At 44.3% G+C, this 27,244-nt stretch overlaps 3 protein-coding genes across 4 annotated transcripts; 2 read left to right on the top strand and 1 right to left on the bottom strand.

Annotated features, from left to right (window-relative positions):
• The first annotated feature begins 277 nt into the window (after window positions 1–277).
• On the top strand, window positions 278–7,169 carry LOC110493598 (zinc finger and BTB domain-containing protein 45). Of its 2 annotated transcripts, none has more exons than XM_021567961.2 (7): window positions 278–606; window positions 1,443–1,543; window positions 1,749–2,816; window positions 3,704–3,838; window positions 4,084–4,233; window positions 4,343–4,607; window positions 4,769–7,169. In XM_021567961.2, the coding sequence occupies exons 2-7, from the start codon at window positions 1,478–1,480 to the stop codon at window positions 5,173–5,175; spliced, it is 2,091 nt and encodes a 696-aa protein (XP_021423636.2). In that variant the 5' UTR covers window positions 278–606; window positions 1,443–1,477; the 3' UTR covers window positions 5,176–7,169. The 2 variants fall into 2 exon arrangements, with proteins under 2 accessions (XP_021423636.2, XP_036805457.1); XM_036949562.1 differs by lacking the exon at window positions 278–606 and adding an exon at window positions 626–1,360.
• Window positions 7,170–8,191: 1,022 nt separating this feature from the next.
• Window positions 8,192–13,985, bottom strand: LOC110493597 (delta-like protein A). Its single transcript, XM_021567960.2, has 11 exons — window positions 13,479–13,985; window positions 13,063–13,365; window positions 12,723–12,783; window positions 12,352–12,609; window positions 11,483–11,543; window positions 11,216–11,346; window positions 10,805–10,974; window positions 10,433–10,649; window positions 9,472–10,282; window positions 9,239–9,362; window positions 8,192–9,115 (listed from the first exon to the last, which is right to left on the bottom strand). Exons 1-11 carry the CDS (start codon window positions 13,530–13,532, stop codon window positions 9,110–9,112), a joined length of 2,196 nt encoding a protein of 731 aa, XP_021423635.1. The 5' UTR covers window positions 13,533–13,985; the 3' UTR covers window positions 8,192–9,109.
• A 7,504-nt stretch (window positions 13,986–21,489) lies between these two features.
• LOC110493596 (rho-related GTP-binding protein RhoU) lies at window positions 21,490–24,378 on the top strand. Its single transcript, XM_021567958.2, has 3 exons — window positions 21,490–22,158; window positions 22,467–22,525; window positions 23,281–24,378. Exons 1-3 carry the CDS (start codon window positions 21,906–21,908, stop codon window positions 23,776–23,778), a joined length of 810 nt encoding a protein of 269 aa, XP_021423633.2. The 5' UTR covers window positions 21,490–21,905; the 3' UTR covers window positions 23,779–24,378.
• Window positions 24,379–27,244: the final 2,866 nt, after the last annotated feature.

Genomic DNA, 27,244 nt, shown 5'->3' with positions numbered 1-27,244 from the left:
TGAAAATACTGTGATTGAAAAATAGTTCAGATGTTAAATTATTAAAACATATAGGTTCATTATAATTTCTACACACGTTCTACTTGGTTTTAGTAGTTTAAGTTCAGACTGCACTATTCTTAATTTACAAATAATACAATTATAATATTTATTTTTTACTCAAGACACTCGCGACCCTTTCAAAACCTCGGTCGCGACCAACCAGTTGAGAATCAGTGAGCTAAATCATTAACGTTACAATTATGCACCACATGTAGCTAACCATCCATATATATACAGATCTGTGTGTGATTCTGCACAAAGTCTGTGCAGTCACTGGCACTGTTTTTGCAGCAGAAATATTGGAGGAATACGCGTTAATTCTAACTGTTAGATATTTGTTTACAGAAATGCATGCATATTAATATACTCGTATTATTATCGCTGCACACTGCAGATATGTAAATACGGTAGAATAATTGTCGATAGACGAAATAGGTCGAAGAGCAATGCAAGAAGGCTGTGCTAGCCAGGAAGCTAACTAGCTAGCTAACGTTAGTTTGTAGCTAGCTTGCGATTTTCAACCAGTGGCCAGCTAGTCAAGTTAGCCATGCTAATTGAACCGTGGTAGGTGTCAGCTTTGGTTATTAGAATTTATTGTAATGTCAATAAATTTCTACAAACCACATGCTCGTAGTTCATGCAAATGCACACCGAAGATGTTTGTGTGCTCACGAGACTGAATTCGTAAAGGAGAATGTCAACCTACATAACATTGGCTTGATAGCTAGCTAGCCTATGGTAGCATTTACTGTGACAATTTGACAGTTATTTGCCTGTCTGGTTGCATAGATATTTTTGTCTGAGATAGGCCTATTGACATAGCTATGTCTTACGAAATATAATATAATGATGCATTACATTTATATCATCGACATTATTGCAATTCACACATACCGCTCTTTCCACTGTCACTCAACCACACAAAAAGGGCTTTACCTAGCTATGCAGATCATTATTTTAAAAAATTATCATCATGCGCTGTTGTCTGTCCCACGCGCCCACTTATTCCCGCCCTTATAAATCACTTGCCTTGTCCAATCAGGCAGGTTACTGTGGTAATTTGTGTGTAACCTTTATTTAACTAGGCATGTCAGTTAAGAACACATTCTTATTTAAAATGATGGCCTTGGGAACAGTGCCTAGTTCAGGAGCAGAACGACACATTTTTAACTTAGGGATTCGAGCTAGCAACCTTTTGGTTACTGGGCCAACACTCTAACCACTAGGCTACATGCCCCATTTAGTACAGGCCACTGCCACCTGCTAATTATTTGCTATTAATTGTAATTTTGTACCTGTGGGATAAAAACAAAATATTGTAAGGATTTAGCTAGATCAGTTATATTATGTTACAGCACATACAATACTCTTGTTGAACATAATTTTATCTTTGCTTCCAGCGGGGTTGCACTGAGAGCTTGAGGTGACTGACTGCATGGTTAGGGGTGCCCTGCAAGACTGCCAAGGAAACCCACTCCACCAAAGCAGGTGCATCACTCAGGTAACCTCACACATCCTATTATACCTCCTGACACAGTGGATACAACTTCATTACCTCTAAGCAGCCCAATGAGTATTTAAGGGGAGGCACCCGGCCCCGCAGTGGCCCATGCTCCGTACCCCCTTCTCTCCCTGCCTTCCCTCCCCTTCAAGCTGATTCAGAGCCGACAGACACTCTTACAACCCACCCCGTCCCTCATCCTCAGGCCATGGCTGCGGGCACGGAGACGGTGCACTACATCCACCTGCACAACTCCAGCCAGTCTGTTCTGGAGGCTTTACGGACGCAGCGGCGTGAGGGCCTCTTCTGCGATGTGACGGTGCGCATCCACGACGCCTCACTGCGTGCCCATGCCTGCGTGCTGGCCGCTGGCAGCCCCTTCTTCCAGGACAAGCTGCTGCTGGGCCACTCTGAGATCTCGGTGCCGCCGCTGGTCCCCGCTGAGACGGTGAAGCAGCTGGTGGATTTTATGTACAGCGGCTCGCTGGTGGTGGTGCAGTCGCAGGCCCTCTGCATCCTCACCGCCGCCAGCATCCTGCAGATTAAGACGGTCATCGACGAGTGCACCCAGATCATCTCCCAGAGGAAGGTGGCTGCTGCTGCGGCCGCCGCAGCAAGTGGAGGAGGAGGGGGGATGACAGCTGGGGTCCTGCCCAAGCAGGAGGAGCGGGGAGGGGGTAAAGGGAGGGACAGCGGTGGTGGTTGTATTGGTGGGGGTGGCGCAGTCAGCGGTGGTGGGGGTTACCAGAGCTTCTCGAACTTCGCCTTGGGGGACTGCGGGGCGAGCAACATGGTCACAGGCCTGGGCGGAGCAAACTTGAACGTTAATGTTAGTGAGAGCGGCCCAGGAGGCGCCCTTGGGCAGGCTAACCCAGCGGGGCTGATGGCTCTAGCTGACATGGGCAGCTCCGGGGCCCTGTGTGGGGCTGACGGGCTAAGCTCAGGGGCCGCCGGGGTCCTCATGAAGAACTCAAATTGCACCCAGGATGTGAGGTACAAGCTGAGAGACCTGCTAGCGGCAACCGCTAACGGCGCCAATGCTGGAAGCTCAGGGAATCTCTCGGTCGGCTGCAGCTCTGGTGTCAGCAGCGTGGACAGCATTGGCCGGGACAGTATCCGCAGCAACGCGGCTGACCTCTCGGAGGAGCTCGTGGGGATGGACAGATACTGCGAGGAGGAGGAGATGGATGGACATCACAGAGGGAGAGACTTGGACAGAGACAGAGGGGCAGGAGGACACAGCCGCAAGCAGAGGCAGCCACTCAGGCTTCAGGTAAGTTCCCAATGGTTACAGTTGTAAGGCAGGCAGATATGCAGCCAGACATCATAAAGTGAATAAAGCAGGACTTCTAGACGGCAATTACTCTCATTGTGTCATTGCTGGGAATTAAGCTATAGATCTGAACGTGTCAGCAATAAACATAATTGAAAGGAAGTTGCTGTCCAGAAGTCTTATATTAGGCTATCCTCCTAGTTAATGTTCCATGGATTGATTAAACAGTGAACACCCCTTCTATGGGTCATTAAACATGTTAAGTTTTGGATAGAGTGCCAACTAGCACCTCTTTTTAGTTGTTGTTACATTGTACCTAAGCCAATTATGTATACTTAGAAAAAACGGTTCCAAAAGGGTTCTTCGGCTGTCCACATAGGGGAGCCCTTTTTGTTCCAGGTAGAACCCTTTTGGGTTCAATGTAGAACATGTAACCCAAAAGGGTTTGAAGAACCCTTTTAGGTTCTAAATTGCACCTTTTTTCTTAATTTGTCCATTGAGAAATTGATATCTAAGCAATAGATGGTATATGGCCAATATTCTACAGCTAAGGGCTGTTCTTATGCACAATGTAACGCATAGTGCCTGGATACAGCCCTTAGCTGTGGTATATTGGCCATATACTACAAACCCCCAAGGTGCCTTATTGCTATTATAAACTGGTTTCCAACATAATTAGAACATTAAACAAGTATTTTTTGTCATACCCGTGGTATACGGTCTGATAAACCACGGCTTTCAGCCAATCAGCATGCAGGGCTCGAACGACCCGGTTTATAATTGTCTTTTTACTGTCTTCACATTCCTGACCATACACCACAGTTTGACACACCAATTTTAGACTCTATACTCTAATTGACTATATATGTTTCTTTACCTTCTCTTAGGTTCTTGTAGGAGAGGAAGTGGTGGTGAAGGATGAAGGCGTGCAGGAGCCGGATGGAGGGGTCTTCGGCTTGGAGGAGGGAAGACGTGTTGAAGGGCAGGAGGGCACACAGGAATCCATGGCAACCTTCGGCCAGGTGAGTCTTGTTTTGTCCTAGACAGCAACTTGTTGTTGGTGCATGGTGCTGGCAAAAAATACCAGTGTTGTGGGTTCAAAATCCGTATGGGCTGCATGTTCGTAATCTGTAAATTGCTTTGGATAAAAGTGTCTATTCTCATTATTTTATTATTATCACAGCTTTATAGACATTTCAAGGTTATGTATTAGGGCTAATTAAGTTAGTTAATAGTCATAAGTGAATTTTGTCTCTCTGTCTTACAGGAGGGTGTGTTCTATGATGAGGCTGGAGTTTTCTCCCCCGAGGCTTTCTGGCCCCAGAACGAGCCGGCTCAGGCCATGTCCTTCAACCCCAGAGGAAGAGGAAACAAGCTACTGTCTCCATCTACCTCCTCACAGTCCATCAACAACCAGGTCAGTTACAAATGTAAACATTGTTTTAAAATAGTTATTGCAACAATTTGTAGACTTTAATCATGAAAGTCGTTGGTGGCCATTATTTCAATTCCTGTTTCCCTTTCAGCTACTTTTTCAGTACCCAGTCAGCCAATCACAGCCATCAGCCTCATTCTTTGTGGGCGGACCGATGGTGATTGACAGCATGGCAGGAACGGAGCACAGCCAACAGGCTCCGCCCCCGGCACCAATGACCCCTGCTCTGTCAACCTGTGGCACGCCAGGCCCCTCCCCTTCCTCCCAGGGTTCTGAGACGTCCTTCGACTGCACTCATTGTGGGAAATCGTTACGTTCCAGGAAGAACTACAGCAAGCACATGTTCATACACTCCGGTAGGCCACCACTTTCTATATATACTAGTTACTATCACTTCCTTCAAAACGTTTACTGTTCATGATTGTTGTATACACATGTTAAAACTCCACATAACAGATAGTGTCTCTGATACACATGTCACACTAACAGATCCTATTTTCTGTTGTGTGTGCCTCAGGTCAAAAGCCTCATCAGTGCAGCATCTGCTGGCGCTCCTTCTCCCTGCGCGACTACCTCCTCAAGCACATGGTGGTGCACACGGGCGTGCGCGCCTTCCAGTGCTCTGTGTGCGGCAAGCGCTTCACACAGAAGAGCTCACTCAACGTGCATATGCGCACGCACCGGGCCGAGCGCACCTTCCAGTGCACCGTGTGCCACCGGGCCTTCACCCACCGCACCCTGCTGGAGCGCCATGCCCTGCAACACGCCCACCACGGGGCCACCCAGGGCCAAGGGCAAGGACAGGGCCTCCTGGAGACCCCCAAACACAGCCCTCCAGCCCTGGCAGGGCCCTCGGGCATGTGCGGCCCAGCTGGGATGGGCGGCACCATGACCAACATGCCCAGCCACGGGCCTCCCTCCTAGAGGGAGAGGGGGAGCCCTTTTCTGATCCGAGAGGATTGCTAGTTATGAGCAACATGGTGGATGCTCCATCTAGACCTATTGGAGGCTGGATGGAGTTTGTGCCATATTTCTCACACCTATGAAGCCCAGATATGCAAGAGGGAGTTGCCAATGATGGAAAAAATGGGAGATAATTGATTTGGGATTGGGAAAGAAAAAGAGAGGAAAGGGGAGAGAGGCAGAAAGCTGTTGGAGACTAATTGCTGGAGATTGAAGGGAGGACATGTAGGAGGGGTGAGAAAGAGAAAGACAGAAAAGGAAAAGGGAGAGAGAAAGCAAAACAAGCCACGGCTAGAAAAAGAGTGCAGGGTGATGAACCGATGAAGAAGAGAGCGAATGAATCAATGAGAGTTACCATCATACATCAAGACGACATAGGAACACTATTACATGCAGGAGGCACTGGACGACCCAGGATCATATACCTCTAAACAGGAAGAGACAAGAAATGAATTAAGGACACAACTTTTATTTTGAAATGTGACAAACGTTTCAGCATGTTTTACACACCTCAAAGAATACCTCGGCGGTCCAAAGACAGGCATTATGCTACACATGTTTAATAGCTACTTCAAACAGCAAAACAGTAGGAACTAAAGCTAGCTGAAATACCTTCCTTTTAAAACCTTACTAAAAAGAATTGACATAATATTCCTTTACATTGTCGATATGAGTTTATTTGTTGCTCATTTGTGATTTATTGATGAAGATGAAAACAATAAGGCAATTAATTTAAAAAGTGAAAAGGGATCTTTCAACTATAAGTGACACTTTTTGGGATAAATGAGAAAATCTGTACTTTTATCAGGCTTTTTAATCCATGTGTATGGGGTTATGTGTGCTTTTGGGGCACTTGCCAATGAATGGGAAGGTTTGTTGCTGTGAACTATAAAAATGTTCTCCAACGGCTTCATTTAATACTTAATGAAAAAAAAAATATTGTAACGAAATAAATCATGAGGAAAATACAATCACCCAGAGTGGAATTTAATTACCACGTTAATATTTATTAAAATTTGACAATGATACTATGCACAATACATTTTTGCACATTGTGTAATTTAATTCAGCTTTATATGTTGTCCTACCCTAGATATTTGACATTAGAAAAATATATTTGCCCTAAGATTACCAATGTATATTAATTATATCATGGAGATCTTAAAATATTTAGTCTTTTGTTTCCAACCTCCCACCTTAAAGGTGATTTTAGATATGCAGTAAATAGACACTCCTAAACATAAAGGGCAACTGAGCCAGTAAGACCAGTAATACCCCTTTAAGATCCCTTCTGGTCCTCACTATAAATTTTACATAAAATGTCCCCCACAATGAAGAAACATTCTACTTGATCAGGATGATCTCCTTGAGCTACTACACACTGTTCTGATGATTCACTAATCTCTATAATGGGAATCTGTTAAAGCCCTGTTAATAGGAAGTTGACATGATTTATAGATCAGTTAAATCTGTTCTGCATATAGTTCCGGCCAACCCTTGTGAACAAACAGGTGATTAGGCTGTTCCAGAGATTTTCATATCCTCAGCAACTCAAATGTTTCTAGTACATTTTGTCTGAGGTGGACCTGTGTACAGTACTGTATTATGTGTGCTTAAAGCCATGTCAGAAGAACGCAACCATTATTGTAATGATGTACTGTGTTTTGTATTTTTTGATTTAGCTTTCTTTGAGTGAAGGGGATGATAAATGTCTTCTTTCTTTTTTTTGTGCAAATTTGAATATAACTGCAAGTCAAATATGTCATAATAAAATATGTAATTTTATAAAGCACCAATCATGCTATGTATACCACATGTTTTATGTATGGAAAAGCTAAAAGGCATGATATAACTTTTTATGAAAAATTACATGTACGTACTTCAATGGCTTTATTGAATTTTAAAACATGATTTTAAACATTTCTTTCTCCAAATAAAGTATGGCTTCAAGCCAACTTGTTGTCCTACAGTTGATTATTTGACCAAAAGGTATAGGAGGATAAAACAAGCGTATGTATTCTTATCAAAATACTTTTGAATATCTTTTGTTTTAGGTTTGGTTTTATCCCATACTAAAAACAAGTAATACAGTTTGCTGTTGACCAATTTCACAGTTTTCTGTTAAGTCTACATCCCCTCGATCCTAACCAATTTATATGAAAGACAATATAAAATGCTTGCTTTTCTTAAATGCTATAGATAATATTTTTCTTTCCAGATTGAGCATTTGAAGGTCTGGCTGGTAGTGCCGGAACTCTGGCCAGAAGGCATCTGTTACTCAACAACATCTGTTCCTGTTACTCTCTTTTTTTCCCAGCATGCCGAGGGACACACAGGCTCTCCCAAGGGTGGCCTTTTGTGTGGCCCCATTGTCAATTCCATCATTGTCTACTGCTGAAGTCTGTTCCCATGATGCCACGAGGCAGGCTATAGTATACCCGCCTTTAGAGGCCAACCTTAGGGGTGACAATTTACAGTTACTTTATTGTGTCCCAACTTTTTGGGCTTAAAACAAATATGATTTCTTCGCTGGGCTATTAAGGAATCAAACGTGTAGGAAATATAAAAATGTTAGAATCAATGGGGGAAGTAAAAAAATCAGATTTTTGAAGAATTTGACTACAAATATCAAATATTATAGTAGATGTATTATAAAGCATATTCAACAAGAAAAACTGGGTGTTTGTCAGTGTTGTGAACTGAACATTCATCAATATTTTACATTGTTTCTTGCGTCATATAAGGATGTTTTAAAAAAAGCATTAGTTTGCATTTATCACATTTTTCCATCGGAGTAGTACATCAAGCGTGGGGACATTGTTTGGTCTCCACGGAAACTCCTGGCAGTGACCAACAGCATCGGCATAGAATAGCCCACCATGGGGTAGACAACAGATGTTACTGATTAACTTTCCTCACAGAACCCAAAGAATGGCTAGGCATGGGCTGACAAAACCACAGTCACACAAAAAAGTTGTACTTTCAATTATATTTATTCATTAAAAAACAGTAGCAGAGGCAGTAACAATAATAAAATGTTGTACAATCCCTCTTACTTTAAATAACATTTCTTTAAAACAAATTCCTTGACCTGAAGTGCCTTTGCAAATATCAGCATTAAAAAATGTATTTAAATATTCATAACATAGCAAATATACAATATAATTAAAAAATAATAATAATACAAAATGCTTAAATTAAATTAAATTATAGAACTTTAAATCATACGTCTTTTTTTAATCATACAACTTATTTTAATTTTTTACAAATGGACAAAATCCGTATCGAAGCAAAAAAAGATTTTAACAAAGTTTTCATCTCCAAAAACAATCAATACAATGTCATAAATTGTTCGGGGGGCTTTGAAACAACACACTTCAGTTTTACACAGTGATATAGTATACGTAGTACAGTCCTCACAGGTCTAGAGATTGGATCAGAATCCATGTTAACAGCCTTGTACAGGCCAGTATGGCCAAACATCCACCTTTTGATGCAGTTCATGTGCTCAGCAACAGCTTGTGGGGATAAAGAAAAGGGCTGGGTGCAAATGTTGCAAAAACTTCAAACCTACGTTTCTGTTACAACCGAAACCGAAGACATCGTACATCACCTCTATCATGACGGTTTGTCCATTTTTCGATCTCGTTATAAAAACTTTGCTTGAGGTCGCTTTGAAAGGTAAAAAAGTTTTGCCCCACCGATTCCTAACCCACAGGCCTGCACTTATTTTCCAGTAGAGAACCAGCTCACTCTGAATATCAGTTAAACGTCTCAGTATCAGCAGCAGTCTCAAGGCGGGACACCTCCCCCTAGGGTTAGAGCAGCATTTAAAGGAGTATAAAAACTCTCCCATAGAGCAAATGAGCAACGGACAGCCTATTGGTGGCTTGCGTTACACCTATGGAGACAAGACAGAAACAAAATGGGCATTACTTGTTGTTTACAAAGCTCGTAGGGAAATGCAGTGACTTTATCAAACAATTATAAATGAGGAAAAGTGAAGTGAAGTATTCAAACTCACCTCAGTTGCAATTATACATTCGTCCTTCTCCTCCGACATGACAAACACGGATTTGTACTTGGTGTCTGCACATGCGGACATTTCTGGAAGTTTCATTTCATTTCTTGAAGTTTCTGATGTGTCACTGTTGGAAGAGAGACAAAGATCCATATTAGTCATCTGACATTCAAATGATTTTTTGATTTTTTTCATGTTCTATGATTACATCTATTATCTTATTGTGTGTTCTTTACCTTTTTAAATGTTTGCTGCGTTTATTTCTGCACTCCTCATACTCAAAACTCGAGTCCAAAGCTTGGCATTTCTCTTCGCAAGCTGAGGCCTCCAAGCTCAGCATCGACTCTTTGGCCACCTGCTCGTACTTCACCTCATGCACAAGGTTATAGTCCGCCGGCGGGTGGCGGCTCTTGTAGCTGCTCCGACACGACGGCGATGGTCCGTCCATGTCGGCATCGCTTCCGAAGTCCATTTTCTTATTGATGTTCTTGACACCTGGCTGTGGCCCGAGCCCTACGACGCTTACCGACAGGTCCTTATCACCCCGGTGACAGTTATTGGTCAGGTTGTTTATGGTCTCACCTTCGCTGACGTCGCCCTGGCTACCACGCAGCACGTTGTTGCGAACGCAGCCAACCAGCACTGCACACCCTGCTAGCACAAGCAGCACCAGAGCTGTCCCAGACCCCACCGCCATCCAGGGGATCTCCGAGCCTCGGATAGCTGCATGGTCTGGGAGCAGGAACTGGCAGTTGCGGCCACCGTAACCAGGCACGCAAGCGCACACATAGCGGTTGTTCCTCTCGTGGCAGGTGGCGCTGTTGTGGCAAGGGTTGTGCTCACAGCGGCTTATGGGAGAACTGCAGTTGCGGCCCGTGTAGCCCGGGGGGCAGGTGCAGGTGTAGCCATCAAGACCCTCCTGGCATGTACCACCATTTTGGCAGGGGTAGATGGAGCACTCGTTGCCAGTGTGGTCGCAGTTCATGCCTGTGAAGCCATCGGGACACTGGCACAGGTAGGAGTTGACGAGATCCACACACCGGGCACCTAGTGTGAGAGGCAGAGCGATTGGGAATTAATGGGTGGTCAATAATGTGGGGGCAGGCTGTAGTCTGAAAGGTACCTGTTTAAATTTTAAAAAGTACACAAATTGAGATCTGAAAACACATCTGTGTAAGTTGTTCAATTAGCCCTTACCATTAGAGCATGGGCTGGAGGTGCAGTGGTCAATCTTCTTCTCGCAGTTGAAGCCAGCGTAGCCGGTGGGGCACTGGCAGAAGTATCCGCCATCAGGGTTGTCGGCACAGCGGCCTCCGTTGAAGCAGGGACCATCGGCGCAAGTCATGGCGCTCAGCTCGCAGGTGTTGCCATAGAAACCAGGAGGGCAAGCACAGGCATGCGTGTTCTCCATATCCTTTGAGAAAAAGATTGAAACATAAGCTTAACAAATGCATTCCTCCAAAATGCATTAGATCACCATCACAACAACAGTGATTGCCCACATCTTCCAAATCCTTGTTGTAATTGAGTGTACATTTTAACACAATGATGTAATTGTACAGTACTTACAGTGCAGCTTCCTCCATTTCGACAGGGGTTCAGGGTGCATTCGTTGACCTCAATCTCACAAGCATCCCCAGTGAAGCCCGGTCTGCAGGAACAGGTGTAGCTCCCCTGGCCAGTGTTGCTACAAGTGGCTCCATTCATACAGGGCTTGTGGTGAGTGCAGTAGTTCAGATCTGGAGGAGGACAAGCAGCACATGTGGATTAGTCCATTAGTCCCAATGGAACATATGGCAGAACAACAACAGCAGCAGCCCAGCTAATGTCTTTCTGTCACTCTCACGCTTTTTTCTTACATTTTCTCTCACAACACTATCTCTTTGTCACTGTTTGTGTCATCTCTCTAAATCCACCTCTCACCCCCTTCTCTCTCTCCATCCCTCTCGTTCCCCTCCCTCTCTCTCCAGTAGGACTCACCTTGGTTACAGAAGAGGCCTCCCCACCCCTCCTGACAGTTGCACTGCCACGGCTGCTGGCAGGTCCCGTGGAGGCAGCCTGGGTAACGGATGCACTCATCACAGTACCGCCCTTTGAAACCCACTCTGCACCTGTCACACAATAATTACAACACATTGGTTAGAAACCCACTCAAATTTCTCTTTATTTCACAGATTATTTCTGAAAATATTAACTAAGAAAGTGTTTTAATACATGAAAATCATAGTTGTCTTTTCTCTAACTTACTTGCACTCCCCAGGCTTCTCACAAAATCCGTGTTCGTCGTCACATCCTGGAAGGCAGAGAGCTACAAAGGAGACAAACATGGGGTAAGAACCATGGCAAAATAAAAACACTTCTTACACATATGCTCTTTGTTAAGTTTGGCTTTGAGCAACAACAAAAAACGTATTGCTTAAATCTGAACAAATTCATTAAAAGGGGGAGCAACTAAACCCATTAGCTGTTTTACCTATAAAAAAACACTCTCCTTATCACGGTGGAAGAATATTCCGTTTAACATAGTGCATAGAGACAATGGGAGGGTGCACACAGCAAACTCTCTCTCGCTATCCCTCTTTCAGTATAGGCCCCTTTTTCATCGCTGTGGGTCAAAACTCTTTTATTCATTCTGTGCACACAACTCCCCCTAATGTCTCGGATTGGGGCAGATAAGAGTGGACAGCTGGTGAGTATGATGCCAGTGCACGACAGCTGCTACATTGTCTACTCTCTCCCCGCAGCTGCCCACTTCAAACAATACCTCACCCGCATAAGCCAATCAGCGGCCAACCCACTCCAAGAGTAACGAATCGGACGTAGCATGTAAATTTATGGCACGCGTGAGATTATTCCGAAAACTTTCCTCCGCCCGATTTGAATAAATAAAGTGGTCGTGTGTGTGTGGGAGTGTGTGGGCGCGTGGTGTTTTCGTACAAGTTGCCTCCATTTTAAAATGTCTATAGCCACGCCACCTAACATAAAAAAAGTAACGTCTATTTAGCTACCATAATAATGTTATTTGACATGAAAAAGTGCCTATATGTAAACATGAATAACAATCATATTTAGTCAAATATTTCCCCAAAAACACCTGAACATCAAGTTTCACTTACGTTCTGTGCAGTAATGGCCTTTCCACCCGGCGTCACAGACAATCTCTCCGCGCTCTCCACAGGTGAAGTGGCCGAAGGCATCGTCTCGTGGGCGGCAGAATACCGAGCAGCCATCGCCATAGTAGTGCTCATCACAGACAAAGCGGTAGGAGTACCTCAACTCGGTTTTTCCTCCCGTATGCAGGTCCTGAGACCAGTCATCTCCTACCGTCAGATGTCTCTGGGTGGTCATTGTGCTGATAACACGGTCTGGGTTTTCTACCGATGGAAATGAGAACGGAACTTTAGCGAAATGTGTGTAAATGTAAGTTATCCTCGACCTCAAACCACGTAAAGCCAAACAACTGTATGACAGTTTATTTTGATCCTACCTATTGAAAGATCGTCTTTGGAGTCGGTGTGCAGAGCTTCAATGATGAGCGAGAACGTCCCCTGAGGACATAAACAAATAGCATCATAAGACAGGTGGCCAACGGAGAAGGGGAACGAGATAGGCCCATCTAACATGTTCTCTATACTAGAAGGTAAAATAACATTTCGAGACGATAATACAAACATATACAAGACGAACATTTTTATGTATACGTTTAGTCTTGAATAAACCACTCTATATAAATGAACCAACTTGTACACACGGATTTTTAAAGACCTCGTCACTAGAGGTTTATATTAATTACTTGTTTATGAATTAACCCAAGGCAGAGTACTCACCGGCCATGTGAAACCGAAGTTAATTCTGATGGGATTGGTGAATGAACTGTCAGGCATGGCTTCCGGAACTTGGAAAGAGTTTGACCCAAGAACAGGCGTTATAGCGCCGCCGTAGTTACAAGGTGGCTCTGGTGATGCGTTTGGCTGATAATGTTTCAGACAGATTCTGAAAAACGTTTTACATTCACACTGTTGCTGATAAACCGACGTCAACCCTCCCTTGCAGCAGTTCATGTTGCCCTGAACCCCTTTCTTGTTCAAAAACTCCTGCAACTTCAGTTCGAAAACTCCTGAACAAAAACCCTGTTGAAATAATTGTATATATTACACAATCATTAACATAGGCTCTGTGATATAAAATCTTGAAATGGTTATCAATTGAATAGTACGGTAACTGTGTTGTGTAGTTGTCTTACCTTGCATATCAAGACGAGCATAACCGCAACTGTCAGAAGAATAGCGCGCCCCATATTAAATAAATACAAATAAATAAATAGGAAAAAGTATTGGAGCGACTCAGCTCAATTTAGGCTCAATGTGCCTCCTTTCAAATCATGTTCTGGGAATGAATCATTGAGCACGCTTCTTCTCTTAAGAGGTATTCTCATCAGTTTCTGGTGTCAGCCACGCCGATTTCATTCATGTCCAAGAAACAAAAAGATAATCCAAAATAGATATTGGAACTGCCCTGAACTGTCTTCAAAATTCCGTTACAATGCGATAATCCCACTCCAAAAATGTAAAAAAAAAAAAAAAATTGACAGTTTGTTCCCTGTTGAAACGAAGAGGGCAACAAATGTAGGAAATTGCTTTTGTGTGACGTGGTCTATCCCAAGGAAAGAGTTGTCACTGATCCAACATACTTCCCCGCCACCTTCTTCCTTCTTTCCTCAACATGAATTGTGCGTCTGTCTTGAGTGAAGGCCGCCTGCCGCCAGTTTTATATGGGCTGGCGCATGCTAGGGTAATAAGATGCAAATGAGCAAATGAGCTACCCCCCCCCCCCCCCCCCCCCCCCCAATCTGGCTCAGGGGATCACAATGGATACCTCTCCAAGCCCCATCGTCTCAAATCACAAGCTAGTATTGGGTCAGAAAATTGAAAATGGAGGAATGTCAAAGTATTCCAGCAAACTGTATGGGACTGTCTCATCAACCTGTCCTGGAATGACTCACTTTCCACAACATTAAAGATTGAAAAATATAGCACATAATAACAAAACAGTATGGCCAATTTATTTATTCCAGTTTAAACCAGATTTCAGTTATAACTATATATCAGTATTTCACAGTAATGTATTGTACAGATCTGCCTACACTTGGTGTTTAAGCTTATTTAGATGGGGTAGTTAACTTGTATATTTTTATGTTAGGAAAGAAAACAACATTTATGTTTTTCAAACATTTTCAGGGAGAGCTCTGAAAAAGCCTAAATATGTGGCACATGCATGGCACATGCGTAGTGTATTTGTCAAACCCTGACTCAGTTGATTGTGCAGCATAACTCCACCCTCTTCAAACATTTTGCCATTTCTAGTTGTGGGAAAATAGAATACTTTGAATTAAGGATTGAGTAATGAAAACATTCTCTGGCAAGGGTGTGTGGTGAAGTAAAGTAGAAAAAAAAACATTTGTATGGGCACAGTTTTTCATTCGCTTTTCCTTTTTCATTCTGTGAAGTGAAGAAAAGGTGTGTGCGTGTGTGTGCGTGCGTGCACGTGTGTGTATGTGAGTGTGTGCGAGAGAGAGACATCCGCGTGGCCGCCCTGAGGGCACTTTGTTATTGTGTGCTGAAGAAATAAGTTTGCTCTCCCTCTCCCTCTCTGTGCGCTCAGCTGTATGGTAATTCCGCAGCACCTGCTCTCCCCTTAATATACAGTGAGTGAGCTTCCTTGGGCGCGCGGCGCTATCCGCACACAATTACAATGTACCCAACATTTAGAAGAACGAGCCCCCTCCTGAACAAAACTCAAACAGTAGGTCAAATATATAGTTGTGTTTTCCCTCTTTGCTCGCATATGCAATGAATACTCTATTTCTGTGTCCACGATGTGTTTATTTATTGAACCAAACTTAGGGCAGACTATTATTCAAGTAGGCCTACTTTTGTGTAACGGGAGGCAGAGTGGGGGTGGGGTATAGGGGTCTCTCTTAATTAGGTCGTTCATTATACGTGTGATTTTCTTTTGGATAATAGCCATGGTCTGAGGTCCATAGTTACCATACACAGATACATTGCGTCACTGCTAAAATATGCAAGTCGGGTTGGTTTAAATTCCCTTTTATCGAACAGCCAGAGTTGTTGTTGTTGTTGTTGTACCTGTTTTCTATCCCTATTGACAACACAAACAGCCTATAGACAGAACGAATACATCGGTGTTGTTTGTGATGTTTGTGATGTGACAGCTGTGCTGTGATTACGCAAATCATTCACATTTATTTCACAGTAGAAAGGGCGTTCTTTTTGCATTAAAGCCTCTGAATAACTTTTATAGTAGAGTTCATTCAGTTTGGGTTCGTCTTTTCTTCTCGGTGGCAATGACCCAGAAACAGCATGATGCGTCTAACCATTGCCCAACATTTTTCCATATGGAACACTTTGGGCAAATAAACTGCGCAGTAGTTATACATGAGAAACTGCTTTCTCCATTGCACAAAACCCACCCCTATAGGCACCCATAATAACTTCCCTTCGCATACATATTTTTATTCGTGTGCTGCCAACCCACTCAGACTTGAGTTTGGCAAAATGCCCCTTCTCTACTTTCCTACCTTCATTCCTTTCCAAAAATGATGGCTACGGGGGTGACTGTTTAACTAAAGTGCTACTGTAGGGGGCTGTTGTAGTTTAACTCCTGCCCACCAGTAGCTGCTGCTAACAAAAAGGGTGACTCGAGGTCTGACTATTCATCCATTCTCTGTGCTTCCATTTTCATTGATTCTGAATGCACGGGTAGCCCTTGGGGATTCTCCGTAAAGGGCCACGACACGCCTTCAGACGCGGCCAGACCCTTACAAGCCATCTGCCACTACCCAAACGTCGTTTTTTCCTCTTCCCCCTCCCTCCTCCCCATCTTCCCTCAAGCGCACGGGTCTATATGCCACTGTCCACTGGCTGGCTCTGTCTACATTGAACTGGAAGCATGTTAAAGAACCTGTAACGGTATGGCTATGATGGGCCATATGGCGAGGGGAAGCCAGAAGTTTTCGTCCCCGAAGAGTAGACACCACATGGTAGCTCATGGGAACGTAAACACGGCGCGCATCACACGATATCGATCATATGAAGTGGTGTGGAGAAGATGATTAGCTTGAATGGGGGGGTTGGTAACTATTACCAAGTGATCAATCGACATACTATTGATTCTTTCTGAGCATTCAGACTGTTGGCACGATTCACCTACTTATTGGTTCGACCAAAATCGTTTACTTTTTTCCCAAACTGTCATCCAGGCTATAGCTTCTGTCTCATGAAATATAAACGTTGTGTGGTCATTTTTCGGCACAAAGAAGATTGGCGACTGAAGGGCAACTTTATATTTGTCTTATCAGGGCTGATATAGGCCTAATACCAGCAACTCATCTTCTCTGGTCGGGGTTCTCTCCATTTCCATAATTTCTGACCCACCTGTTTACCTGCTGAAATCCTTGGACTCTGCAGAAGCAGCGCGGCCTTTGTGTCCAGATCAGATTACTATGGCCAGCTGCTTGAAGGGGGCACAGGCCAATCCATGGGTGCCCCCTAGTCGTGCTGCTGTCACATTTGCATATGTTGTGGCTGAGTACGTGCTGGGCTCTCTTTGGGGAAGAGTGCCGCGATAATTACGCGGTGGCCCCTGAAGACGCGCCCGCGCGTGTGTGTGGCGCGAGTGGGATGTGTGGGAGTGTGTGGGACAGAGGAGGGAGGGGGAGAGGGACAGAGGAGGGAAGGGGGAGGAGGAGAATGCGTCGAAGTTTTTCAAGGAGCAGTGGCCTGTCGCGTGCCAATGTTTATAAAAACACATCTGCCACGTTCCCCACGGGTAACGCCCATGCGTTGGCGCATCAGAGCATATGCGGGCCCTATGCATAAATCGATAATTCAACATCTGATCATTTGTATGACACATTTCCACACACAACAAATACTCATGGTGATATGTGATATAATCAGTGCATAATCAATGCAGATATAGTGAGGTGAAGTACATGGAGTAGAAATAGGTTTTTGATACCCCCCAACTCTTTAGTGTTGATAACTCCAACCATGACATGGAAATAGGGGCTGATTAATTATTGTATCATTCTAGTTTAGTTCTAATAGGAACTACCCCAGGCATGATCTTTATTGCTTATGAAAAACGATGTGGAAAGTATGGCCGTAGTTTTGTAAAGACGATCATTTGTAGTACCTCCGAGATTTTTTCAGTCTTTCTCATTTCTGAACCGGTGCAATCTGGATGAAATTGTCTGCCACAATCTATGAATAGAGAGACCTTGTGAATGGGAAAGGGACACCTCTCTCTCTCTCTCTCTCTCTCTCTCTCTATTTCTCCCGTCACTCTCTATCTCTCTCCACGACATCTGCCCAGCCATGAACAGATGTAGGCACCTGCGTTGTTGGCCCACATATGCACACATGTCCCTTTCAACCTCTCTGGGACTCGGACCAATCACAATGGGATAGACCAAGGGTGTGGTAACCAAATACTCCCTATCCCCCCAGGACACACGCTCTGTTAGAGGCATTGTCACAAGCAATATCATGTGGCCAGGCAATGCAATCTGTTCTAAGACTGTTCATTTGAGAGATGGGGTTTGTAGCTATGTAATAAAGGGGCTATATAAAGTATCTTGTTGTTGTTGGAAGTTGAAGTAGTAACACCAAGGCGTTTGATTTTCTCATGCTTTAGAGACTTGACTAGAAAAGCATAGAGAAGCAATGGAGCTGTATTCAGCCTAGTTTATCACGCTGATCTCCTAAGTGGCCGTTTGGGTAATTCTGGAGTGGCCAAACCAGGGGCAGCAGCAGGCAGGTGTTAGTTGTGGTTCAGTAGAGGAGGCTGATGGGAACAACAAGGAACAGGGCGGGAGCAGGTTAAAGACAGAGGAGGGTTTTGTTCTATGAGGATGAGCGGGAAAAGTAGCCTGAAAGCCCACTGGCAGCCCTAGATAATAGCGATAATAGCCCTGTCCCCATCCCTCAGCTGCTACTGGACAGAGGATCCAAACACACCTGTTGTCTTGTCTTCTCCATTGTGTGTGGATAGCTAGCTAGCGTTAGCACTACACCTCAGGAATTCTCCAGCCCCTTCCCTGCTGCACCACGACCATTAGCCTCTGTCCCAAGAGGGAGGAGGGGAGCTTGGGTGGAAGGTGGAGGGGGGTGAGGGTAAGCTAGGCTACATGGTGCGGAAACCAGCAGGGGGGCTATAGAAGGGTGTATGGTGAGGGGGGCCGGTTTAGAAGCAGTGTCCTCTTCATAAGGGGTTCCCTCCAGGGTCTGTCCAGAGACCCCTGTCCTAAATCACTGCCCCTTGGGGGAAGGCCCTCCTTTGTGACGAGATGGGCCTGCAAGCTGGGATGCCAGCTGCCACCTCTGTACGTCGCAGTCTCCACTATGACAATGCTTCTCTCTCTGGTCACACTGGCCAGGCCAGCAGAACCCATTAAATAAAGGACTTGTAGGGACTCCTAGAAGGGCTTCAGGGCCACAACATGTTTTTTTGGCTAAACGTTAATGATGACAAACTACCATGTGGGATATGGTGTATGACATAATAACCTCTAGTGATATCGATTCTCTCTCTGTGGTGAATAAAATGGAGTGTCTGTAAAGACAGACGAGTCATGATTTGGGTGTTATTACATCATGAGATAATCATTAAAACAATGCTATAACGTGGTTTCTGGAAGCTGTACTGAATAATAGGGCTCTATTGACTGTTGTCTTATTTCTTTCATTGAATTGAATGGAGTTAAATGATAAAGGAAAACATTTAAGTTTGTAAAGTAACCATTACAACACATGAGAAAAGCACAGAACATTTACTTACAGTCAAAACTATATTTTGGAACGATGGTGTGTATCCCAAAAAGCATCCTCTGATTTGAAACTTTGAGACTAACAGCTGGTGAAGAAACACTGAAAACAAAAGTACTAAAGCGTATTGCATCCACTAAATTATAAAATGACATTGAATGTACCATAAGTCTTCCTCACTGCAATATTAGAGGTTATATAGCCTAAAAGTGAATGTAATATAAAGTACAGCAGATCTCCAATCATGCTCATATAAGCATTTAGGCGTTTGTGTATGATATTCCCATCCATAGCTCAGGGAGTTTGTCCCCCCATTGTATGGAGCTCTAATGGTGATTCTAATGATGCCTTGTCCATCTTTGATAAAAACCAGCACGCCCCTCATTAAAGACCCAGGGATGGTTCTCATGGCCCTCTCCCCCATCCCCGGAGCTGGGTGGACAGCAGGCGCGGGAGTTGAGACAACACCGTGGCACACGCCTGTTGACCGAGCCACAAAGCAAAAGCGTGTGACACTCACCGCCCCAACCCTCTCCCCAACCCCCGCCCTGGCCCCATTGTCCCCCAGGGTCCCGCAGCACAGGCACAGACAACCAACCCCCCCACCTTACCCTCTATCCTAAACCCACACCCCCTCTTCCTTTAGAATCAATTTTACCAATCAGCTGATCCCTCTCACACCAGCAGGAATTTTAAGACACACCCTCCACCCATTTTAGTACCCCACCCCACCCCACCCACCCATTTTAGTAGCCCACCCCACCGGACCCCACCCTACCCGTCCGACCCTGGGAACATCAGCTGCTAAGGTGGAAATCCATCATTGTGTGTAAGAAGGTTCCCCCTCTGCACATTGCACAGTCATTACCATACACCATACAGGGGAGGAGGAGGGGTGGGGCTTTAATTCACTGATTCGCATGCAGACAGTATTTCTTGGGAGGGTGGGGCCGGGACTGGGATAGCTGGTTGAGGATGGAGATGGGGCAGGTTGGTTTGATGGGGATGGAGATGGTGCTGGTGGGGGGGTACAGAGGGTTTTACGGCTGCCGGGGTCAGGCCTGTCCTGGGAAAGTTGGATTTTCCATTTAAATCAGCACATGTTGTGGCCTTCTGGTGGCTGCGTGAACGCCTCACGCTGACAGATGGCTGCGGCCCATAACTATAGAGTCCGAGCACCCGGTCCCCGAGGGATACAGAGAGAGATGGAGAGATGGAGCGAAAACGAGAGAGGGAGAGAATGCGTCGCTCAGCTGATCCCATCAAAAAGAGAGTGAGAGGGTAGAGCACGAGGGAGGGATAAAGATAGGGAATGAAGGCAGGAAGGAGGGAGGGAGGGTGTGGGGGGAAGAGCCCCAGAGCCCCTTAATCCCAATCCCTAAAATTGAGTAAATATATTTGCCAGCTCTGCAAACCTTAAAAGGGCGCCTGGCGCTCCCTAAAGGTTCTGATTAGGTGTCTAGTCTATCAGCTTGTGGGTCTTTGGGAAGATTGTTTGTCCAAGGGTGGAATAGTGGCTTTGTATGATGATGGTGTTCACAGAGGATAGGTTTATAGTACCATCTAGTAGAAGTGGGGTGCTGACTGGTCGTCAGTCCTCATTGTGTGATGCTACCTTTTGTCTTTTCACCATGACTCTTCGTTAATCCTATTAATGAAACGAAGTCATCGCCTGGTTAAAGATCCCACGTCTCTGATTTGCATATTTTAGGAATCTTCTTTGAATAAAAAGTTTAAATATCACTGGCACTGGTAGACAATGAAGCCCTGAGATGCCCGTCACCATATACATATATTGTGGAAATGAATAACAAGGGCTTCCTCTACAACTATAATATAATAGATTGAGAATGGATGTTCTATCTACTATAGTTCTTACGTTACAGGATTTTGTAAAGCAGTAAATAATTTCCTGTACTCCCACTTGGTCTCACTCCTCACTGTACACCCTGTTTCACTGTTGCTCTGTGCATACTCTCACACCCACTCACTTCTGCTGTGGCTCTACATGCAGTTTTCTGTTAATTAAGAGATATGTTCAACTTTGAATAGCATATACATAGTCTAGTGATAGAAATCCAATGTTTCTATCAATTCTACAGCTAATACTCCAGTCATGATTTCACATCCCTGCCATTCTGCTAGGCCTAAGGTCTACCAAGAGGCACTATGTTGTAGTATGCCTGTGTCAGGGTTAAAACTGATGTGGGAGTCCTCATTTACTCCATGTAAGGATAATGCAACTTTGTTAGACTGGGCTACAAATTCTTCTTATGTTGTTGCTAAAATTGAACGAAAAAATAAAACCAATTCATATTCAGTGTACCCTATCCTTAAAAAATAGATGACCAATGTAGGTCTACACGTTTGTTTTAGATATTCACCATATTTACTTGTGTAAATGACAAAGTGGATCACATTATTTACTACAGGGGATCAGAGTTTCAAAGGATCTTAGTTTGTTTCACTTCGAAAGCCCTGGGACACGCACCGCACCTCATGTGGCGCGCAGTAAATCCTCTTACAACCATTAACACACCAGATGCAGATGATGCCAATCAATAGACCATGCGGCGTGGAGAAATTTAACGGCAGTCTTGCGTTTACAGTATACTGCACGAGTTCAGTTGTAGTTTACCTGGATTATTATTTCTCTAAATTTCTATGACTTACTGACAGAAACGGACAGTCAGGTGCGTGCTGGTTCTATCGACTTTGGGAAGGGAACCAACATATGGGATATCAAGGTGCAGAGACCCAGACGGCTCTGGCATTATTGAAGCGTTATTCCCCGTGGATTAGGCCAGTTATTCGACGGCAAAATGCTTCCTCAAGATATAAGAGTGCAGAAACCCCGTCGGATCTCGGATTCGGCTCCACCGGTACCACCACGGCGTGGCAAGAACAGAGACGTTCCTCTTTCAACGCGTGGGCGGTCGGGCTCCGTACCTGAGCGCAAGGTGAACTGCGTCCTCGTCGGAGATGGAGCGGTGGGGAAGACAAGTCTTATCGTCAGCTACACCACAAATGGTTATCCGACAGAATACATTCCAACAGCTTTCGACAACTTTGCAGGTCATTTATGAGAGAAATCAGAAAAATCACGTTGAGTTATTGTTAATTTGACCGCTTTTGTCACAGGTTTTACACATTAATTGATTTATCCACATGTTGCATTTTATAAATGTTTTCTTGTTTTTGTTTGTTGCTTTTGTGTGTTCTTTTAGATCTCTCTGAATCAATAATAGGTTACTATTTGATATACTTTGATTGTGCAAAGTAAACGTCACCGATGCATAGTGCTATGACAGGTAGGCATTGAACAAAGTTATAAATGCTGTCACCATCAATAACCTATCTGTGTACCATCTTCTTCTTCTCAGCTATGGTTGTGGTGGACGGAAAACCTGTGAGACTGCAACTCTGTGATATGGCTGGCCAGGTGAGTCAAATTTGTTTTTGAATCCAACACTAAATGAGTGTTAGTAACCTATAGACACATTAACAAGGATATTCTATTGTAAGTGGTAGAGCTAACACATTATTCTTTCTACACATGCTCTGCTCAAAATGAGAGAAATGGGGGATGGAGGATGACACTATTAATGTAAGCCGTTCTCTCTGATAGCTTCACTTATCCCAACATAGGTTGCCTCCACATTCTACCGTGTCTTGGTATCCCCCTGTAGGGATTCCCCTGCACACCCTCCCCTCTCTGATCCTGTGTCAGTAGTGATCACCCCCTGGCAGAATATCTCTCATAGTCGTTGCCTCCCCTCCCCCTTGATCCTCAGACTTATATCGCCCCCTGTAGGAGGTTCCTGTCCATGCCCCCAGAATCAATACTTTCTTTTGTCCCCTCTGGCTATCTGTACTTTATCGCCCCCTTTTGGACGACTCTCACAGACCTTGCTCTTCCTGACTCATGCCCAATTCCAAATCAACTCTTCCCCTACTCCTTAATAGGCACCTTTGTAGATCTGAAAGGATTGGATAGGTGTAATAATCAAAATGCCCTGAACTCAGAGAGGGAAATGGAAGTATTAGTGGACCATATTGCTAACCATACAGTAGTTTTTTCAGAATCAGATCTACATGGTATGCTGTAAGGTCAGGGCTAAGAATCAATTTGGGATTGGGTATCTCTGACCCTTCCACTTCCTCAACTTGAGACCTTTTCCTTCCTGTCTCCTATAGGACGAGCTGGACCGGATCCGCCCTCTATGCTACCACAATGCCGATGTCTTCCTGCTCTGCTACAGTGTGGTGCGCCCCTCCTCCTTCCGCAACGCCACTGACCGCTGGGCGCCCGAGATTCGCCATCACTGCCCCGGGGCACCCATGGTCCTGGTGGGAACCCAGCTGGACCTGAGGGAAGACGTCCAGGTGCTGGTCCAGCTGGCCAGGAATCAGGAGCGGCCTGTGAGCACCGAGGAGGCCCAGCAGCTGGCAAAGGATATCGGGGCCGTGTCCTTCGTAGAGTGCTCGGGTCTGACCCAGAAGAATCTGAAGGAGGCGTTTGACCAGGCCATCTTGGCCAGCATCCATCCAGTGGAGAACGTTCAGCAGCTCCAGCAGAGGCAGAGCCTGAGGAAGAAGACCCCGGATAAGATCAAGAGTCTCTCTGAGACTTGGTGGAAGAAGCTGAGCTGTGTTGTTGTGGCAGGAGAGTGTGTGGGAGGAGAGATTGATTGAACACCCAAGCAGCTGTTTAGGATTTTACATTTTTCTAAGCTTGTCACTCAGGAAAACAGACCTGGATCAATAATATGTTGGAAAATGTAAATGTATTATCCAAAGACTCATGGAATTATTTCATATCTAAATAGGAGAAGCACTAGAAATAATGATCATTGCTGGCAAGATAATGAATGAAATGCAGAATTTCAGCGTTTGTGATAATTTATGTTAACTACGGGTAGGACAAGATTTTGTGTTCCAAGGCCATGATGAGGGCACAACAAGTCTGAATTGATTTGAATTAGCAAATCCAGTAGCTGGGGAGACTACTAATGAAATGACTGACTTCACAATGATCTCTGTGTCATTCTGTGTAACCCCCATCAAGTGTCAAAGGTCACCATTGGAGAATGTTGTGGAGGATTACGAGAAACCAGCCAATAGCAACTGTAACGCCAAACCATAAACTTACTTTGTGTCTGCCATTTTGACAAAGTCTCTCAATGTTATTTATTAACCTATATCAGATCATGTACAGTGGGGCAAAAAAATATTTAGTCAGCCATCAATTGTGCAAGTTCTCCCACTTAAAATAATGAGAGAGGCCTGTAATTTTCATCATAGGTACACTTCAACTATGACAGACAAAATGAGAAAAAAAATCCAGAAAATCACACTGTAGGATTTTTAAGGAATTTATTTGCAAATTATGGTGCAAAATAAGTATTTGGTCACCTACAAACAAGCAAGATTTCTGGCTCTCACAGACCTGTAACTTCTTCTTTAAGAGGCTCCTCTGTCCTCCACTTATGACCTGTATTAATGGCACCTGTTTGAACTTGTTATCAGAATAAAAGACACCTGTCCACAACCTCAAACAGTCACACTCCAAACTCCACTATGGCCAAGACCAAAGAGCTGTCAAAGGACACCAGAAACAAAATTGTAGACCTGCACCAGGCTGGGAAGACTGAATCTGCAATAGGTAAGCAGCTTGGTTTGAAGAAATCAACTGTGGGAGCAATTATTAGGAAATGGAAGACATACAAGACCGCTGATAATCTCCCTCGATCTGGGGCTCCACGCAAGATCTCACCCCGTGGGGTCAAAATGATCACAAGAACGGTGAGCAAAAATCCCAGAACCACACTGGGGGACCTGGTGAATGACCTGCAGAGAGCTGGGACCAAAGTAACAAAGCCTACCATCAGTAACACACTACGCCGCCAGGGACTCAAATCCTGCAGTGCCAGACGTGTCCCCCTGCTTAAGCCAGTACATGTCCAGGCCCGTCTGAAGTTTGCTAGAGAGCATTTGGATGATCCAGAAGAAGATTGGGAGAATGTCATATGGTCAGATGAAACCAAAATATAACTTTTTGGTAAAAACTCAACTCGTCGTGTTTGGAGGACAAAGAATGCTGAGTTGCATCCAAAGAACACCATACCTACTGTGAAGCATGGGGGTGGAAACATCATGCTTTGGGGCTGTTTTTCTGCAAAGGGACCAGGACGACTGATACATGTAAAGGAAAGAATGAATGGGGCCATGTATCGTGAGATTGAGTGAAAACCTCCTTCCATCAGCAAGGGCATTGAAGATGAAACGTAGCTGGGTCTTTCAGCATGACAATGATCCCAAACACACGAAGGAGTGGCTTCGTAAGAAGCATTTCAAGGTCCTGGAGTGGCCTAGCCAGTCTCCAGATCTCAACCCCATAGACTATCTTTGGAGGGAGTTGAAAGTTCGTGTTGCCCAGCAACAGCCCCAAAACATCATTGCTCTAGAGGAGATCTGCATGGAGGAATGGGCCAAAATACCAGCAACAGTGTGTGAAAACCTTGTGAAGACTTACAGAAAACATTTGACCTCTGTCATTGCCAACAAAGGGTATATAACAAAGTATTGAGATAAACTTTTGTTATTGACCAAATACTTATTTTCCACCATAATTTGCAAATCAATTCATTAAAAATCCTACAATGTGATTTTTATGATTTTTTTTCTCATTATGTCTGTCATAGTTGAAGTGTACCTATGATGAAAATTACAGGCCTCTCTCATCTTTTTAAGTGGGAGAACTTCCACAATTGGTGGCTGACTAAATAATTTTTTGCCCCACTGTACAATGATCGCTCTTTCAAGTTCAAGTAGTTCCTGTATCAGTTGTTGACATTGCTGGACATCCCAACCAAACACAGCTAAAGGATACTGTAGTTTCCCAGTCAGATTGACTCTAATCTGACTCTAATCTGCAGATCAATTGGTATGGCTTTCCTCCCTGATCCCTGGTCAGGTCTGTCGTGGTGATGAATCGTAGTGGTTCTCCGGTGGAGGCCGTACGCAGCTTTCTAATAGAACGAGACAGGACCACCTGGATTGGATTAGCTGGGCATATGGTGGCTGACCCAGTCCCCTGAGTGCCATCACACCTTAGCCCTGCTCTGATGTCAACCAAGACCGTCTGCCTAGGAAGACTAAGCAAGACTCAGACCCTGTCCCCCTGCTGCTGGAGCTTTACCATAAAGAGAACAGAGATCACTGGGGAACGGGGTTCATATCACTAGAGATGCATTCCAAAGATGCAAGATAAGTTATTTATTATTGTTAATTGGCAAATACTATCTGCAAGTGGAGATATTTCTGAAGCACGCTGAAATAATTTAAAGGATTTCAAATAAAGTATGATAATGATAGAAAACATGAAAGCTTTTACTGATTATTGATATAAAGTTAATGATAAGAACACTGATTTTGTCCGGCCCTAGTGATTGCTATCTTGTTTTTTTGTTATAAATTAAATGCTTATTTCTATTGTTTTACATAGTTAATGCCTCCAATATTCTGTAGTACTCTTGATGTTTTATTATTGTACTGTCCCTATTGACTTACTGGGGGAGGAGAGGACAGGTGCATGGACTCACTTAATCCTGTCACCAAGATTTGAACAGCTTGAGAAAGTTGACATGCTGGTGTGGTTAACTTGTGAGGCATTTGGCAGGGACAGCTGGCAGCTTCAAATTCCTATTCACTCATCCATTATTTGTCTGTTCCAACGTGTACTCTGTTCCAAATATATCAAATATTCTTTGTTTTCAAAGTTATAAGAAAATCGTATATGTCCTTAATGTAAAACCTGTTCAATTTTGAGGGAGTTTGTGGAGAGAACCCTGCCATCTTCTGTTGTCGTGACCGACATTCGCTGCCACTAGATGTCCCTAAAGCATTACAAATGCTGAGCTGCAGTTCATGCTCCACAAGCTGCCTAAGGTCAGCGCATCTCTATCACCTCACATATCTTATTAGTGGCAGAGATCTCTTTATTCTGTTTACAGGTCTGAGTTTAGAGAAGACATTACACAGTGTCTCAGATCTTCATACTATCTGAATTTCAAGACATCATTCAGTTGCCTAATCCGTATAATATAGATATTTACTGCACTGTACTGTAGGTCGACACCTATTCCTCAACTATGTAGCA

The sequence above is a fragment of the Oncorhynchus mykiss genome, chromosome 17, assembly GCF_013265735.2.
Source record: "Oncorhynchus mykiss isolate Arlee chromosome 17, USDA_OmykA_1.1, whole genome shotgun sequence".
Taxonomy (NCBI): Eukaryota; Metazoa; Chordata; class Actinopteri; order Salmoniformes; family Salmonidae; genus Oncorhynchus; species Oncorhynchus mykiss.
Note: the sequence above shows the minus strand (reverse complement) of the source record. Positions and strands in the feature narration are given on the sequence as shown.